Source organism: Siphateles boraxobius, unplaced genomic scaffold (assembly GCF_051911475.1).
Source record: "Siphateles boraxobius isolate OS27281-9 unplaced genomic scaffold, OSU_SipBor_1 50, whole genome shotgun sequence".
Lineage (NCBI taxonomy): Eukaryota > Metazoa > Chordata > Actinopteri > Cypriniformes > Leuciscidae > Siphateles > Siphateles boraxobius.
In genome coordinates, this window is record NW_027509142.1 from 856477 (window position 1) to 875012 (window position 18536).

Here is an 18536-nt window from a genome sequence, read left to right on the forward strand (position 1 = left end):
GCAAAACTTTGGAATCCCCTGAGAATCGTTGTATTCGCTCATACAATTTTGATATGGAAAGGGAGAGAAAAAATGACATAAACATGTGCACTTGACAGTGGCCAAAAACAGACTTGACAAAACTCACCAACTGCAGGTTAAAGCATGAAAAGACACACACACACACACACACACACACACACACACACACACACACACACACACACACACACACACACACACACACACACACACACACACACACACACAAAAAAAAAACACGAGTGCTATATATACGGACTAATTTTATTTTGATGTTACCTTTTGAACATTCTGTTGACTTTAAGTAACTTTGCAACTACATGTTAACTAACTCTCATTAAAGTTTCCGGGCAGATTTATTTTTTAAATGAAATTATATTATAAGCAAGTTAACTCTTGTGCAAACTTCTTAATAATAAAATTATAATAATTGTTTGAGATTGAACAAAGAACCAAACAAATGCAACTTAAATTACGTAATCGTTATTCATTCATACTGATTCATATTAAAGATGAAATCTTGTTAAACATGTGGTGTATAAAAAAAAGTGGAAAAAATATGCTTATGATTATTATGATTATTCTTTTATGGTGATTTCTATGAATAATCCTTTCAAACATTATTCTTGTCGATTGCATCTTTATCATACACTCATAGTTATACTCATATTCATTCATGTGTCTGCCTAATATGTGTGGTATCTTGTTTAGTTTTCACATGAGATGGTTATCTTACCTGAAATTAAGGTCAGTCTTGCGCACAATTCAGAATTGAATTGAGAATGACTCCTAAATTCCAATTCAATTCTTGAATTTGAATTGAATTTGAATTGATGTCAAAAACAGGATCTAGAATTACAATTCGAATTTGAATTAAAGGAAGCAGAATTGCAATTCAAAGCAAATTCTAAGAAATTCATATAGATATTTTAAGTGAAGTGTTTAACAATGAAGCTTTACAGTATATGTCAGATATGATTGCATTACATAATCTATAAATTATATTAGTTTGAACTACTTGTACAAATTACATTAACAGGAAATATTTCCCCCCAGCAATGAATGTTAAAAGCTCTAGTCACAGAACAAATAATTAAGTTTGATTTATTGTAATTGTAATTTTGTGTAACATGATAGAACATGACTCCAGAATTACTTTACTAAATCTTTAGTAGAAGAAAAAAAATCAATTTGAGGTGGAAATTTGTTTATATATATATATATATATATATATATATATATATATATATATATATATATATATATATATTTAGAACAAAATGTATGCAGGGTTGAGGAGTGAGTTAACTGTAATGAAATTATGTTATTGAATTACAAAATGAATGTAATTGTATTCAGTTGTATTACTGAGGTAAAATGTGAAATTTAATTAGTTACTAATCAAATTAAGGAAATTGCTTTACATTGATAAAGTAATCCAAATAAAGTAATACAAACCACATTTATAATGGGTAACTTATAGCAGTAAGCAATTACATTTCCAAAGTAACCTTCCTAACGCTGAAAGTATGTGAGATTCTTTCTGTTGTGTGACTGTGTGGAATTTCTTTGAATTGCCATGAATTTAATTCCACTTCCTGTCATTCAAATTCAAATTCAACTTCTTGTGGGGCGGAGTCAATTCAATTCAAATTCCAATTCATGAATTGAATGGAGGCCAATTCTGAAATTCTGAATTTTGCACAAGCCTGATTAAGGTACAGCTGTATTTGCATGATGGAAATACTTATTTTGCCATTTCTGCTTCTTAGGGCTGGTTCCCACAGAAATCGGTTTTGCTTTTAAAAGCGAGATTTGTCTCGAGACGCGTCTTTCAAAAGTTGAACTTATTTTAACTTGAGCACCACGTTTTTAGAAAGTTGTGTCATGCGTGAGACACTGCAAAAGACGCGAGACGTGAGCGCAATGGTCATACACTAGCGCGTGTTTACATTGAAAAAAGTAGCGCAGTGGAATGGAAAAACGTGATTTTCCAGTACAGGATGAGAACACTCTAGCAACCGCCTAGCAACCACCCAAAATACCTTAAAACACCCTAGCAACACCATAGCAACCACCCAAAATATCGTAGAACACCCTTGCAACACCATAACAACCACCCAGAACACCCTAGCAACCACCTAGCAACCACCCAGAACACCCTAGTAACCACCTAGCAACCACCCAGAACACCCTAGTAACCACCTAGCAACCACCCAGAACACCCTAGTAACCACCCAAAATACCTTAGCAACCCAATAGAAACAACCTAGAAACTAAAATTACTTCAAACTATACTTTAAACTTTAAACTACTTTAGACTTTAAAGTATTTAAAACTTTAAACGACTTTAAACTAATTCAAACTTTAAAGGACAAGTTCGGTATTTTACACTTAAAGCCCTGTTTTAAGATCGTTTCTTTCTAGAACGGTTAAGATTGAAATTTGGACAAATGCTGCTGTTAACACAGAAACCTAAAATTCTCGGGACAGCAGCATTTGTCCAAATTTCAATCTTAACCGTTCTATTTCATCAGAAACAGTCTTAAAACAGGGCTTTAAATGTAAAATACCCAACTTGTCCTTTAAACTAAATTTAACTTCAAAACTAATTTAAACTTCAAATTACCTTAAAATTCAAAATAATTTAAACTTTAAACTAATTTAAACTTTAAACCAATTTAAACTTCAAACTACTTTAAATTTCTTCAAACTTTCTGGTCAAAACTTTCACAAGCCAACTTAAAGTTTGTCTCAACAAACTTTTTCTAATGTTCACAGGAATACCTCCAGCTACAGGGACATGTACTGTTGTGGTCTTCCTGGGTGACGTGAATGATAATGCCCCCTATCTCACCTCCAAAAACTTGCTCATGTGCGGGAACAAGGTCGACCGTGTCAATGTGATTCCAGCAGACCTTGATGGTCCTCCATTTTCAAGTCCTTTTACGTTCTCTCTGGAAGGAGACGAAAAGCTTAGGAAACTCTGGAAGCTGGAGCCCATCACAGGTCAGTCACATGCATTTACTTTATTTTAGGCTCTCAGTTACACGGTTAATGGTTGAGGATGTACAGGTCCTTCTCAAAAAATTAGCATATTGTGATAAAGTTAATTATTTTCCATAATGTAATGATAAAAATTAAACTTTCATATATTTTAGATTCATTGAACACCAACTGAAATATTTCAGGTCTTTTATTGTTTTAATACTGATGATTTTGGCATACAGCTCATGAAAACCCAAAATTCCTATCTCAAAAAGTTAGCATATTACATCCGACCAATAAAAGAAGTGTTTTTAATAGAAAAAAAGTCAACCTTCAAATAATTATGTTCAGTTATGCACACAATAGTCAATACTTGGTCGGGAATCCTTTTGCAGAAATGACTCCTTCAATGCGGCGTGGCATGGAGGCAATCAGCCTGTGGCACTGCTGAGGTGTTATGGAGGCCCAGGATGCTTCGATAGCGGCCTTAAGCTCATCCAGAGTGTTGGGTCTTGCGTCTCTCAACTTTCTCTTCACAATATCCCACAGATTCTCTATGGGGTTCAGGTCAGGAGAGTTGACAGGCCAATTGAGCACAGTAATACCATGGTCAGTAAACCATTTACCAGTGGTTTTGGCACTGTGAGCAGGTGCCAGGCCGTGCTGAAAAATGAAATCTTCATCTCCATAAAGCTTTTCAGCAGATGGAAGCATGAAGTGCTCCAAAATCTCCTGATAACTAGCTGCATTGACCCTGCCCTTGATAAAACACAGTGGACCAACACCAGCAGCTGACATGGCACCGCAGACCATCACTGACTGTGGGTACTTGAGACTGGACTTCAGGCATTTTGGCATTTCCTTCTCCCCAGTCTTCCTCCAGACTCTGGCACCTTGATTTCCGAATGACATGCAAAATTTGCTTTCATCCGAAAAAAGTACTTTGGACCACTGAGCAACAGTCCAGTGCTGCTCCTCTGTAGCCCAGGTCAGGTGCTTCTGCCGCTGTTTCTGGTTCAAAAGTGGCTTGACCTGGGGAATGCGGCACCTGTAGCCCATTTCCTGCACACGCCTGTGCACGGTGGCTCTGGATGTTTCATGATTGCGGTTTTGAGTAATGAAACAGGCTGGGAGTTTTTAAAAGCCTCAGGAATCTTTTGCAGGTGTTTAGAGTTATTTAGTTGATTCAGATGATTAGGTTAATAGCTCGTTTAGAGGCCCATTTCATGATATGCTAATTTTTTGAGATAGGAATTTTGTGTTTTAATGAGCTGTATGCCAAAATCATCAGTATTAAAACAATTAAAGACCTGAAATTTTTCAGTTGGTGTGCAATGAATCTAAAATATATGAAAGTTTAATTTTTATCATTACATTATGGAAAACAATGAACTTTATCACAATATGCTAATTTTCTGAGAAGGACCTGTATAACCATTTATCTGGTCCCATCTGTTATCAGATAGTTGCACTGTAAAAATCATTCACTTAATCAGTATTTGTGTCCAGTGAAAATATAAAAATATGATAAATGTATATCTTGTTTATCCAAAATATATTTTAGTGAGGTGTATGCTGTAAGATTTCCATTGTTATTTTAATATAATTGATATGTGGTTATAGTTTGTATCAATAGTCTGAATAAGTTCTATTTATTTATTTATTCCGCTTTTCATTTTAATTTGCTTCGCAAGCACCACTATTACTATATCTGACATACTTCTTCTTCTTCTTCTACTTTCTTCCATACAAATTTTGGCACCTAACTTGTCCCACACACATGAATGAGGTGACAAATCGAGCAGCTTATTGAGGGCAACACTGCTATGACTTTTATAAGTGATCGGATGTCCATTTTTCGTCCAGCAAGCGAAAAATCCCATAGACTTAACATTGGTCAGAACTTTGTGACATCATCTCTGCATCAGAATGTCGTAGAGACTTGTTTTCAAAGTCCATTTCAACTTCATAGCCATGCCCTAGCAACCAGTTACAGCACCATAGAAAACACCCCATAGACTTATTTCCATTTAAAATAATGAGATGGATATCTCTGGATCAGAACATTGTAGAGAAATGGGGGTGGGCTCTTTTGACTCAGACTGGTCAGCAGACTTTAGGTATCATCCTGGCAACTGTCTAGCCACGCCCCGGCAACCATTTATAGCACCATAGCAACTGTATAGTAAATCAAATGCTTCATATCTCTGGGGATCAGAACAACATAAAGAAATGGGGGTGGCCTCTTTTGTCACAGACTGCCATGTAGTCTTAAAATGTCACCCTGCCAAGCAATGATTTTAAGGTCCCTAGCAACTGCATAGCAACATAAACAAACCAAAACATGAACAGCATCAGAACATTGTATACACATGGGAGTTGGCTCTCAAGCAATTACGCAGACGACCCAAGTATCTGCCTAGTGCTGAGTTTTGCCACAGCAAGCACTTGAATATGAACATTAGTTTGAGTCTTAAAAAATTTAAAATGACAAAAACACACTAAAATAACTAAAACTAAACAGTAATTTTGCATGGTACATCAAGCTAAACTAAATGAAACCGAGAAATGTTTTATTGGCAACAAGCTGAAATCAAATAAGTTTAACGTCCCCCTGTAGTCAATAATTGTATCCCTTAAAACTAAAATGTGATATTTCAACATTTATTCCTTGAAAAAAAATTCTTCTTGCCTTAAAATAGCTTGAATGTAACTCTACACCCTTGCCTCAGTTAAATGTGGTTCTATGAATATGCAAATGAGCCCCGCCTACACTCACTCACTCCAGCTCAGAGATCCAGTCGTTGACGATCACACATTGATCTGATTGGTTACAAGGTAGTTTGTGACGTCAGAAACACCAGCGATTTCAAACCGTGTTTTTGAGAGTGTCTTTGGTTCACTGCAGTTTTAAGGAGAAAATACTCAGCAATGCTGTCGACTTCTGAATTTCCACATTGCACCACATAGAGATGTAAACAACATTAAACTTGTTTTTACACTGTGATAACCCTGTTTCACACTATCATTAAAGTTCTGCTGGGTTTATTCCATATAGGAGCAAACACCTTTCTGATAAGTTTGACGACTCTACCATATGGAAACTACTCGGTTCCTTTGAAGATGCAGGATCAACAAGAGCTGCAGTCAGAAGAGGTTCTGCATGTGGTTGTGTGTGAATGTTTGGAAGGAGCCGTGTGTCGTAGTCCTCTTCCTTTCTCCTCAAGGCTGGGTCCAGCAGCCATCGGTTTCCTGTTTGCCGGACTTCTCATTTTGGCCCGTGAGTTTTCAGACTAAATGACAACATCAAATGTGCATCTTCAACAAATAGACAAACAAATCAAATACAGCCAATTACAACAGTTATCAGTGCCGTTTTACACAACACCATTTTCCACTAAATACTTTTTTATGCATTTTTGCCTTTAATTTATACAACAACGGTGTTTTGGGGGCCTTTAACACAACTTTTAAAAACGTGTTACAAAGTACAAGTTTTTGAAAATGATACCATTATCTCCTCGATGTAAACAAGCAAAAACATGAATTTATGAAAATGGTGATGTCATGCGCATTGCGTGTTCAGTCTATAGGCGCGTAGTTTCTCTTTACAAAGTCGCATCGCCATCTACTGGCCTGGCATGAATAATACAGCGTTTTTAATCCTATTTTACAGAACCTTTTGAATGGGGGGGATTGGTTTGAAAATGTTGTCGTCTGTACAAAGAAAAACGTCACCCTTTTTAGTACATTGCTTTCTTGTAAACATACCCATAGTCCACTTATTTGATCATGTAAAACAATGTGCAGTTAATTTAATATCACTTTACTCTTAAATCTGAAATCTTTTCAATGTATGCAGATTAATATATAATATAATGACACACCTTGTTTGTTTGTTTTTTTGCAGTTCTACTGCTTTCTTTCTTCTGTGACTGCACTGGCAAAACATTTCAACACACACCTCTGAGCCTGCACGACGAGGGACAGCAAACCCTTGTCAGATACAACCAGGAGGGAGGAGGCTCAATCTATAAGGTATGTGAAACTGGTCTTGTTCTGAGTCAAAAGTTATGAATTTAGTAGAAGGAAGTAAAAACTATCAGCTGTGTTCATGACTTATATTTCTTAAAAAGAAGTATAGTTGGTATTTGGTGTCCCTTATTTATGTGGCTTGTGCTACAAAGTGCATTAATATGTGTATATAGATATGACAAAATAATTTTTTCACTGTTTACATACACTCATATTCATCAGTCTGAATTAAATTGAATCTGATTGCATGTTTTTAGACATTTTGAAAAATATAACTTGTCGTATTTTTGAATTAGACGGATTTGTGAATGTGTTTCGGAATCAAAGCTTACATGGTAATTCTTTTAAAAGGTTATTTAAGATAATTATTTTAGAACAAATCTGAAATTAGACTAGACTTAAAAAATGTCATTGTACATCCAAATGTGTTTGGTAATTTTTATTAAAACACATTTTGTAGAATCAATGACTCAAAGACCAAAGAATATGTGAGTTATGCATTAATGACAAAGTCCTTTTAGGGGATATATATTTTCTGTGTAGCTGCACTATTGTTCATTACTGGCGGCAGGATAATAGCCTTTTTGCCTGTGCTGTATTGATGTCAGTAAGTTTTATTGAAGTCAGAGGGGGAAAGTTGTACTTTTTCCAGAAAGTATTGATTATAGTGATGGTAGTGCATCAGAAAACATGGTCGTAGTAAGAAAGGAGAAGTTAAAGATCAAGGAGGATAGAAGCAGACATGTTACATGTGGAAAGTGTGGGCTACACTGAAAAAGAAGAGTCTTGTGGATTTCCACTTGTGCTACAATAATTATAAGTATTATTATTTTATTTTTATTTTTTTATTAAGATTAATACTCAAGCTCATTATATTAATGCACTCTCCGACTACAAATAAACAGGTTATTTGTATGTAACCACAGCGAGTTTGAGGACGCTCGTTCTGATTTTGCAGAGTTAGATGCATTCCTGGGTCAACACATTCTTGCCCGAAAATGTAATACTAATCATCCCTACCCACACTATCCCTAAAATCAGCGAATAACACTGATGTGGAAGCATCTAATGTTGTAAGCCTAAACTTGACATAAACTGTAAACTTGTCACTTAAATCTGATTGGTTGATTGGAATGTTGTTCCAGGATCAACAAAGATGTTGATCCAGGAACATGTTGCACTTGGTGAAAGCAGGTTCTGCGTTTGGGTACATTCCAAAGTATCGGCAGTTATATTTGCATTTAAAGTCTGAACTTGTTTATCTGAGAACATTTGGTGCAGTTTTACAAGGAGCGACATCTATGGTCTAACTGTGATTAATCATTTTGCCTGTAATATTTTTTCTACTCACCCATGCTAGCTTGCAATATTGGTCCGACAGAAAGCATGAAAATTGCATCTGCACAGGTACAAACGTTTTTTTTTTGTTCTTGTTTTTTTACTTTCCCCATATCGTCATTTATAAATGACACAGAGAAAATTGCATTTCAAATACAATAATAATATTCAAGCAAAAAAAGATATAGTTTAGTTTTAATAAAAAACTATGTGCCATGTACTTGACCTTTTTGGCGACAAGGAAGTGAAGGAACAATTTGCACATGTTAGGTCACATGCTGTCAATGCTCTATTGTGAGTTCATTTTAGAATAGACTTTAAAAATGTCATTGTACATCCAAATGTGTTTGGTAATTTTTATGAAAACACATTTTGTAGAATCAATGACTCAAAGACCAAAGAATATGTGAGTTATGCATTAATGACAAAGTCCTTTTAGGGGATATATATTTTCTGTGTAGCTGCACTATTGTTCATTACTGGCGGCAGGATAATAGCCTTTTTGCCTGTGCTGTATTGATGTCAGTAAGTTTTATTGAAGTCAGAGGGGGAAAGCTGTACTTTTTCCAGAAAGTATTGATTATAGTGATGGCAGTGCATCAGAAAACATGGTCGTAGTAAGAAAGGAGAAGTTAAAGATCAAGGAGGATAGAAGCAGACATGTAACATGTGGAAAGTGTGGGCTACACTGAAAAAGAAGAGTCTTGTGGATTTCCACTTGTGCTACAATCACTGATTTGGAATTCCAAGAAAGTTTATGTTAAATGTTAAAGATTTTTTTATGTGTTTTTTTCACATGCGAGTTCAAAATTAAATTTAGTTGCACAAGATGAAATGGACTGGATGAAATGGAACGTTAATTTTAAAGTTTTTTTGGTAACACTTTACAATAGGATTCATTATTTAACATTAGTTAATATATTAACTAACATGAACTAACCATGAGCAATACATTTGTTATTGTATTTGTTAATCTTTGTTAACATTAGATAATAAAGATACAGTCATTCATTGTTTGTTCATGCTAGTTCACATTACATTAACTAATGTTAACAAGATTTTAATAATGTATTAGTAAATGTTGAAATAAACATTAAAAAAGATTAAAAATGCTGTTCATTATTAGTTCATGCTAACTAATGTGTTCTTTTTTTAAAAACACTAAGACCTTCTCTGATGGTTAAAAATGCATTTGAATGTGTGTGAAGTTTCAGAGAATTTGCCAAAAAAATAATTTACCCTAATAGGACAAAGTCAGTTATAAATGACAAAACCCTAAAAAAAAGGTCAAATTTTGGTCAGATTTTGAAAACTAATTTTGGAAAATTAATATGTATGTAAAATATAAATATGTATGTCTTAAATATATGTAAAATACAATGTCATTTATTTTTTCTAGCTGTGATTTCATAGTCCCATAGAGGGTTAATATTGGGGAAAGCCATAGGATTAGACATGTTATATCCCATTTTGGCACAGTGAACAGAATCCCAAGATGAGTTGCACTGAAAGTAAAGAGCTTCATGTCGCTACATGCACTCTGTATAAGACTGACACTTGAAACTGCATGTGTTAGTAATATACACTTACTATAACTGGTCCGTCAAGCTTCTTTTACATGTTAGGACCTGTTTTGCCAAACTATCATAATATTCAAATGATTTCATGTGCAGTTACACGGCGCCAAGCACCTTTTTATGACTGGCACCAATAGCAGGTTTTTCCTCATAGTTTTGTGGTGACTTTTACTCAATGTCTTTTAAATTGTACATGTCTTTTAAATTCTAATGCAAAACTGATCAAAAGTTGAGTGACAGAAACCTTTTGAAACATTATAAAGGTCTTTCTATTTCAAAACAATGTTGTTCTTTTGAACTTTATATCAAAGAATCCTGAAAAGAAACAATATCACGATTTCCACAAAAGATTTAATCAGCACAACTGTTTTCAATATTGATAATAAATGTTTCTTCAGCATCAAATCATCATATTAGGGTGATTTCTGAAGGATCATGTGACAATGAAGACTGAAAGTAATGATGCTGAAAATTCAGATTTGATCACAGGAATATATTACAATTTACAATATATCACAATAAAAAGTATATATATTCTGTATATATGCATAAGTATGAGATCTGTAACTGTTCAGATTTTAACTGTAAAAGTAACAACAGGACCTAAAAGAAAGTGATGTGACATGGCCCTTCAAATCTCACACTGTAAGTTAATAACAAGCTACTAACAACCTGCATATTACTGTTTTTGCAGCCTGGCTTCCTGGTTATAACTGATGGATACAGCAGGGCCGATAATAATTTGATGAGAATCCATGCAGGGGTGAGTGTTAAATCAAGTCAATGCGTCGACTGCCAAGATTTAAGCTTAGATCATTCTGTTGGCATGCATGGAAAAGTTGAATACAGTACACAAATCTGTTAAATGGATTTACATATGGTAACATTATGGAATGAGATTAGTTAAAAATTATCATTCAATCATTCTTTGTATGTGACAACTTTTTGATCATTCAGGAAATTTTTTTTTTCCTAATTCCCCTGCTCGAAATGCCAACGAAGAATATAAACCAAAACAAACAAGACTTCATAATGAATGCAGGGCAAAGGGCATTTAAATAGACAGGGTAATGAACTGACACAACTGAAACAGGTTAACAAATAATGAGCAGAGAGGATACTGGGAAATGAAGTCCGGGAGTAACAGTGTCTGTGGAAACAGTGAGGAACGAGTCTACAATCTTCTGGTACTTAAGGTTACCGCAGCTCACAAATATTTGCATAACAGAGTGGGCAAGAAAAATAGATAAAGCATCCAAAAGATTTCAAATGAAAAGGCAAGTTGAGACTGGTTAGGTTTCCTACTTGTTTCACTTAAAATGTGACTAACAAGGCACCGTAAATGATGAATGACTCCGAAATTAGTGTTGTGGTTTGTGCAAAAACATGATTTTTAGAAAGAAAAAAAAGCAAGAAAACTAGACCCAACCATCAGTAGGGCTTACAAAGATCATACAAAAACTAACAAATGAGAACGATTTCATACAAATTAGCCACCAATTTGACAAAATGTAACATTGTTGTGAATTGCTATGAGATTGTGTTGGCATAACTATAGAGGCATAACTAAAAGTCAATGGCTTTTGCTAGACACATGTGACTTTTTTCTTTGTTCTAACAATTAAAAAATGGGTTACACTTTATTTTAATGTGTCATTGTTACAGTGTAATTATATATTTAAATACTGAGTAATATTAAGCAACTACATTTACTTACTATAGGGTTAGGGTAGGATTAGGATTTGGGTTGATTGCATGTAATTATGCATATTTTACTGTTATTACTGTGGTAAGTACATATAACATATGTAACAAGGACACTGTAAAATAAAGTGTTACCAAAAAATGTAAGTAAATATCATATGTCAGGTTCATAAGTAACAGTGCTCTTTTGGTAATGTGAAATATTAACTAATTTATTCCATCTCTCACAGTATCAGTATAACTCTGGGATATTCCGGGAAATGTCCAATGGCGTCGAAGCGATGAGCATTGTGGGGGACCGCGGAGGTGCGTTGAACATGGTGAGTGACCGCAGCCATCAAACTGAGATATGGGTGAGGCGGGACAGACTGGGAGGGGAAGAGTTGTTAAAGAAAACAAAGAAATTTGGGATTGTTGTACCTTGACATGAGTCACAGTGAGGTTCAAATGTCTGAGACCACAGGCTCTGCTAAATAAGTTTAGGGTAAAACTATGTCAAAATGAAAAAATATCATTCTGCATTTTTTTTATATTGTTAATCAAATGCAAATAAATGGTAGATTTCCATGCATTCATTATATCATTGAACATAAGTCTGATTTACAGACCATAGCAATCCATTGTACAATCGAGTTTGTCAGTCTATCTGAACTTTCAGCAAAATTACCCCAGTCTTCGGTGTCACATGATCCTTCAGAAATCACTCTAATATTCTGATTTGGTGGTCAAGTAATATTATTCGTATCAATTTTGAAATTGATATTAAAAAAAAATAATAATAAAAATAATTCTGTTTAATGTGTCCTTGCTGAATAAATTTATATCAGTCATGACAACTCCTGAAATAATTTTAGCATGTTATTGAATATGGCAATGTTAATGTATTTGGTCTTAGCAGACATAGTATGGACTTGCTACTGCTAATAGATACACTACTTTGAGCATGCAATATCTGCTGCTGCATAAATATACATACATAAATCCTGTCGCAGATCTAGACAGGTGGAGCTGGGGAGGAGGAGGGGTTCAGAGTGAACCAGACTATCAATGAACCAGACTATTAATATTTTTAGCAAGCAAACTCATTGGCTGTAGGATCAGCAGAGGCCAATCAGCTTGTGCCATGCAGTAATTATCACGGAATGGTAAAATAGTGAAGCGAGGATTCAAGTGCAGGAAATAGAAGGATCTTTAATTAATAATAAAAAGGAAACAAAACTACAAACAAAATTCTCCCCGTGGGAGAAACCGAGACAGACATCTGGCAGGAACAGGAAACACTAGTAACATAGGCAACGAACCAGCACAGGACTGCAAACACAGGGAGACTAAATAGGGAAGCAAACAAAAGAGGGCAAATTAATCAATAATCATATAACAAGATGGGAGGGGCTAGACAATTGACATGAGAGCACATGGCACAAGGAAATACATGACAAGCCATGTGCTCACAACAAACCAGACTATACATAAACACATGACAAACCAGGAATGTCAGAGCCCTGTCACCAAACCAAGATATAGACAGAAGTGACAGAACCCTGACAGTAATGATGTGATTGCTTGCAGATTGCATGTAAAGGACTGCAAATATTTCTGTGCCCTCTAGAGTCTCAGAACTGAACTGGATATTAATTTTAAAAAATCTTACTGACCCCAAACTTTTAAATAATAATGTATATACAGTAAATGTATATGGTTCATATTTGATTATAATGGATATTTAATAATATAGTTGTTTTTTCCTCTCTCTCTAAAGCCATATTATAAACAGTCAGTGGTCCGAAGGGATTGGCAAAGCAATAGGGTAAGCTTTTCAAATGACTCTTATAAATTACAAAAAAGATGGATTTTTAAGAAAATATTCTCGAACACTTATAAACAAACGGTTTTGAAACTTGTTAATGTTACATAGTCATCATTGTTAGACCATTTTCATTGTAGTAATAGCTAAACTTGTTAAATACAGAAATAACATACACAATTTAAATGACCATTTACCGGTAAAAGAAAAAAAGATAAGTACCTGTTTCAATTAAAGTCTAAAATAAAATATCACACTTGTTTTTAAGCGTGGAAGCAGCCATATGTCCCGAAAATTCAGCTTGGCTCGTACAGAAAGAAACCTGGGAGAACAAATCGAGAGGGTGAGTCCACTACACAAAACACTCAACTGGCATGATTTTCAGGAAACCTGTAGAAAATATGAGAGAGAAAGAAAAATAATAATTGTCAGGTTTAAGTGTACTTTAAAAATGTAATTCACTGTCTGACATGCTGTACTAAAGAGTATTGAACTTTTTACTGGATTATCATGTCAACTTTTACTTTTAAAGTCATTCCATTTTAAAATGTTTTTCAGTGTCTTTTGAAGAACCACACTTCCAGGTCAGAGTCTTGTGGGAAGTGCTCTGAAAAAAAAAGGCCAACAAATACCTTTAAGAAAGTAAAATAGTGTACTTAATATCAAAAGAGGAGAAGCAAACGAGAGAGGGAGGGAAAATCTCATGAGCTGCTGAGAATGTGGTATCATTTCACCAGTGAGATGATATTTCACAATAATTCATTCACAATAACCACTTATATTATAATACTGTTTAAAGTCCAGTTTGAAAAGAAGTAGACTTTAGCATACTTTTAAAAAGAGTACATATTACGGAAATATATGTATAAAGAAGGTACTTAAGTGTAAACGGAATGTAATTTTTTCAGACATTGTATGTAAACGGCACATATTATAGTTTAAATGTATATTAAATTCAACTATTTTATATTTTAGGCTACTTTTTGACCAATTTACGTAGGATTTATGTACATCTTTATCTATAATTTTAATGTCTTTGAAATTTTGGGGTTAAAATGTGACTTAAAATATAATTGAATCATTATTTATTAAATAATTAAATTTATTCATTTATTCATTTCTATTGAAAGTTGTATGTCGTGTATTAAAAAAAATATTTCTAATTACTCATTTGTAATGACAAAGCTGCAATTTAGTACTTTTAAAATATATTAACTTTAAATGTGCTCTAGTATGTTAGTCAACACATCGAAATAAGTGTACTTTAAAGCATGACGAAAGATTATTACAACATAATGACATGATTGCAAAGTGCACTTATTAAAAGTCTACTTCAGTATTTCAAGAAACAGTCATGAAAATATATATAATATCTTTAAGTGCACTTTTATTTCATTATATTATCTGCAAATACATCAAATATACTTCTAAAATTTGAAGAAATGCACATTCAGAGTAATTAAGTGCACTTCTTTTTCACAAGGGTTATATTAGTTTAAAGTATGCTTAAGGGTAAATGTGAATAAGCATACAGGTTAATTTAATTTGCTTTTATGTCAGTTGTTGTGGAAACAAGAACAGTTGAAATATTATTGCACTGCATGACTTGCCACACTACTGGTGGAGAAGAGACCTTGCTTCCACTTGTTACGAGTTGAAAATCAAGTGCACTGTCGCCACCTGTCTGCTAGATCCTTCATTGCACAGTGTACTATTAGTGTAGGAAGATCTGCAGACCCTGTAGTCACCTAGTGAAATCACTTTCTATCAGCTATCATAAGTTTTAAGATTGTTTTTTCTCTTTCCATTGTGTTATTTTATAGAAAATCAGCGGACTTCCAGAAGCACTGAAGGAATATCCTGAATATTTACCACATGTATATGCATACGAGGGGAAGGGCAGTGATTGCCAGTCACTGGATCAGCTGACTGTTAGCAACCTTGGTGATAACCTGGACTTCCTTCAGGACCTTGGGCCAAAGTTCAGCGCTCTGGGAGGGATTTCTCAAAAGCCAGTGGAGCGCAAGAATGTACGACTGTGAAAATGGATGACGACTTGAGGCTTGAGAGCCTCAAGCCTTCAGCTTTATATCATTTAATGATCGTTCCACAATTCTATAATGCTTTCAGCTCAGCTGCAAATGGGGTACCAGGGATTTTTTTGTGCCGTGATTGATTTTTTTTTTTAAAAATTTTGGAGACAGTGCTCTAGGACATTATTGTTCAAAGACAAGCCTTGAATTTGAGCACCATGAGACCTGCTTAGGAGCAGGGTGATCATGGATAAGCTGTGAACAATACGTGTTCAGTGCCAAGACTGGCCTCACGGAACTATGTGATACACTATGCATTTGTGCTCATGATATATAAGGAATATTATGCATAAGGAAGCATGTTTAGTGCTTGAATTTAAAACTGCTAACTTGACCTCAGCTTGTGCCAGCCTGTTTGATCGGGTTTCATCTGATCTTCCATCTTTTTTTCCTCAGCAAATGTAAACCCACACTTTCCCAACCACACTTAGCCATGCTGATTGTGTAAGCGAGTTTTTGTCTGGGGTTGTCCTGCACTTACATAATGCTATTGGGACACTGACTTTAGGTACCGTATTGTTTCGTGCACTTTGCAAGGATGACTTTTGCATTGCAGAATCTCTTGTGTTTTTAAAGGGATAGTGACTTTTTATCAAGAAATTCTGACAATCCTTTCAAAGTTCTGAGTTTACATCTTGCAGGTCTGATTTTTTTTCTCGGAATTCTGAGTTTACATATGCATATTTATTTTTTATACACCTGACCTGTCCGTATGCACATGCAGAATTCTGTGAAATTATGTAATATAAACTCGCAGTTGCGAGATGTAAACTTGCAATTCTGAGAAAAAAGTCAGAATTGTGAACAATAAGTCACAATATAATGTTTTTAATATTTTTATTCTGTGATTAAAATAAGTTTAAAAAAAACCTGCATGACTTTCTTCTGTGGACCACAAAAGAAGATACTTTGAAGGACACTGGGATACAAAAAAAACATTGGAGCCCATTGACTGACAAAAAGTACAGTTTTTGAAGGACATGAGGTCAATTATAAATAACTGAATATTTTGAATATTCCTTTTTGAGTAACGTTTCCCTTTAAATACTGACAGTTAAAAAACAGCAAAAGTGAATAGAGACAATAAGGAACACGCAGAAACCATTTCGGTGAGTGCAATGAGAGAAAGGAAATGAAGATTAAGATGGGTTATCACTTCAACAGAGAGTCTGGCAGGTGGCAGTAATGCACCATTAATTATTATTACATCTCTCTTCCATATTTGTGTTCCCTGTTCTTAAAGGACTCTGTTCACCTGGGTTTTTCATTGTTTTATGGCTTTATGAAGAGTGGCTGGAAATTATTAATATTTTTATTATTATTGTTATGCTATATTTACATTTTGTAAGAGTGAACACAAATGCAGTGTTCATCTATTTCTTTTATAGTTCTCATTGTATTGTAAATAGTTTTCATTTGTTTCATCCACAATAGTTTTTATGTAAGGATTGATGATATATTTAAAAAAAAACGTTATCTGTATGATTTTGGTGCAGAGGTGCTGAAGGCCATGTTTTCTGCAATGTTAACTTTTTCCTTTGAGGAACAATCTCTCTAAAAATTAATTTTGAACATTATCTGAATAAATATGATTACAATGATACGTTAACATTAGTGAATGTGTTATGGTATCACAATTTTTTTTACAGCATTTATTAATCTAGTTTAATGTCAATTACTAAAACATTTTAATATATTTGTTTATTGTTAATTCATTTACATTCATAATACATTAATGCCATTTACAAAAATATATCTTCAATTTTAAAATAGTATCAGTACATAATGAAATGAACAAAGTTTCTTTAACGTTGTTCATGTTAGCGATCAAATTAATATTGTAACACTTTACAATAGTGTTTTATACAGGTAATGAGCAGAATGCCATCAAGTACAGTAGTTTGAATAAAAATCATAAGACGTTTATAATGTTTAATAAATTATTCAGGTTTCTAAGAACGGAATGTTGCATGCTGTTGCTTTCAGTTATTTGCCATGTGGTTTGTCAGTCATACAGAACTCATCTTAAACTTGCTGTGTCTTTTTTTTTTTTTTTTGAAAAATCTTTGGAATTATTTTAAATTTGTTAAAAAGATCGTCCTGGTTGCGTATGCAACCCACCGTTCCCTGAAGGAGGGAACGGAGGACGTAGTCGACGCGACTGAAATGGGATCACGCTAGGGAGCCTGTCTTCTTCGAGTACTATTGAACGAGCCAATGTAATTGGCGTGCGTGATTCGCATCACACACTCCGCCCCCGCGGCGCGGGTATAAATACGGAAGTGGATGCACGCACTAGTTGCTTTTCGCTGAGGAGCCGAGAGTAACCCGGGGTCAGCGGTGGTCCAGCGGTAGTGGCAAGGGGACTACGTCCTCCGTTCCCTCCTTCAGGGAACGGTGGGTTGCATACGCAACCAGGACGTTCCCTTTCAGTCGATAACGTCGGACGTAGTCGACGCGACTGAAATGGGATCAACCATTGAACACGCCACTAACGCTGCCACCTTCCAGTGCCTAAACCAAAGCCTCCTGATGCCCCCACAAACTTAAGGCGGGGAAGGACAGGGCTTAGGCCAGGGAAGTCACTGCTGTTCCTACAGGACCACTGGGAAAACGTTCCCCGTACGTTGGAAGGAAGGGACGCTGCGGAAGCCACATCCAACCCAGAGGGAGGTAATGTGGAGAATACACATATGAACTGGGCGGAAACCGGGCAGTCTAACATATGGAATGTCACTGGGGTGGCTCCAGCCTAAGACGGGGGGAGACACACCGGACAGTGACGGCAGAGAGACTCTGCCGAGGGAAGACACGGGCTCACCGCAGGGAGCCGTATCGTGGAACAAATACACATATGGGGTCACCGAAGGGACCGCAACATATGGACCCAGCCTAACACAGGTTCCACACTGCTTACGAGTGGTAGGCCTAACACCAGACGTTCCGCACGTCCGACGTCGGAGGGGTGTGGAGGAA

The 18536-nt window shown here is 35.3% G+C and overlaps 1 protein-coding gene across 1 annotated transcript in view; it reads left to right on the forward strand.

Annotated features, from left to right (window-relative positions):
• The window catches only part of cdh26.1 (cadherin 26, tandem duplicate 1), a 34085-nt gene extending 16916 nt beyond the window's left edge, over positions 1-17169 (forward strand). The window contains exons 11-18 of the mRNA XM_077204625.1: positions 2803-3030; positions 6068-6289; positions 6920-7047; positions 10654-10722; positions 11894-11983; positions 13423-13470; positions 13736-13810; positions 15291-17169. Of these exons, the coding sequence (XP_077060740.1) occupies positions 2803-3030; positions 6068-6289; positions 6920-7047; positions 10654-10722; positions 11894-11983; positions 13423-13470; positions 13736-13810; positions 15291-15509 (1079 nt within the window). The 3' untranslated portion in view covers positions 15510-17169. The remainder of the gene's footprint in view (positions 1-2802; positions 3031-6067; positions 6290-6919; positions 7048-10653; positions 10723-11893; positions 11984-13422; positions 13471-13735; positions 13811-15290) is intronic.
• Positions 17170-18536: the final 1367 nt, after the last annotated feature.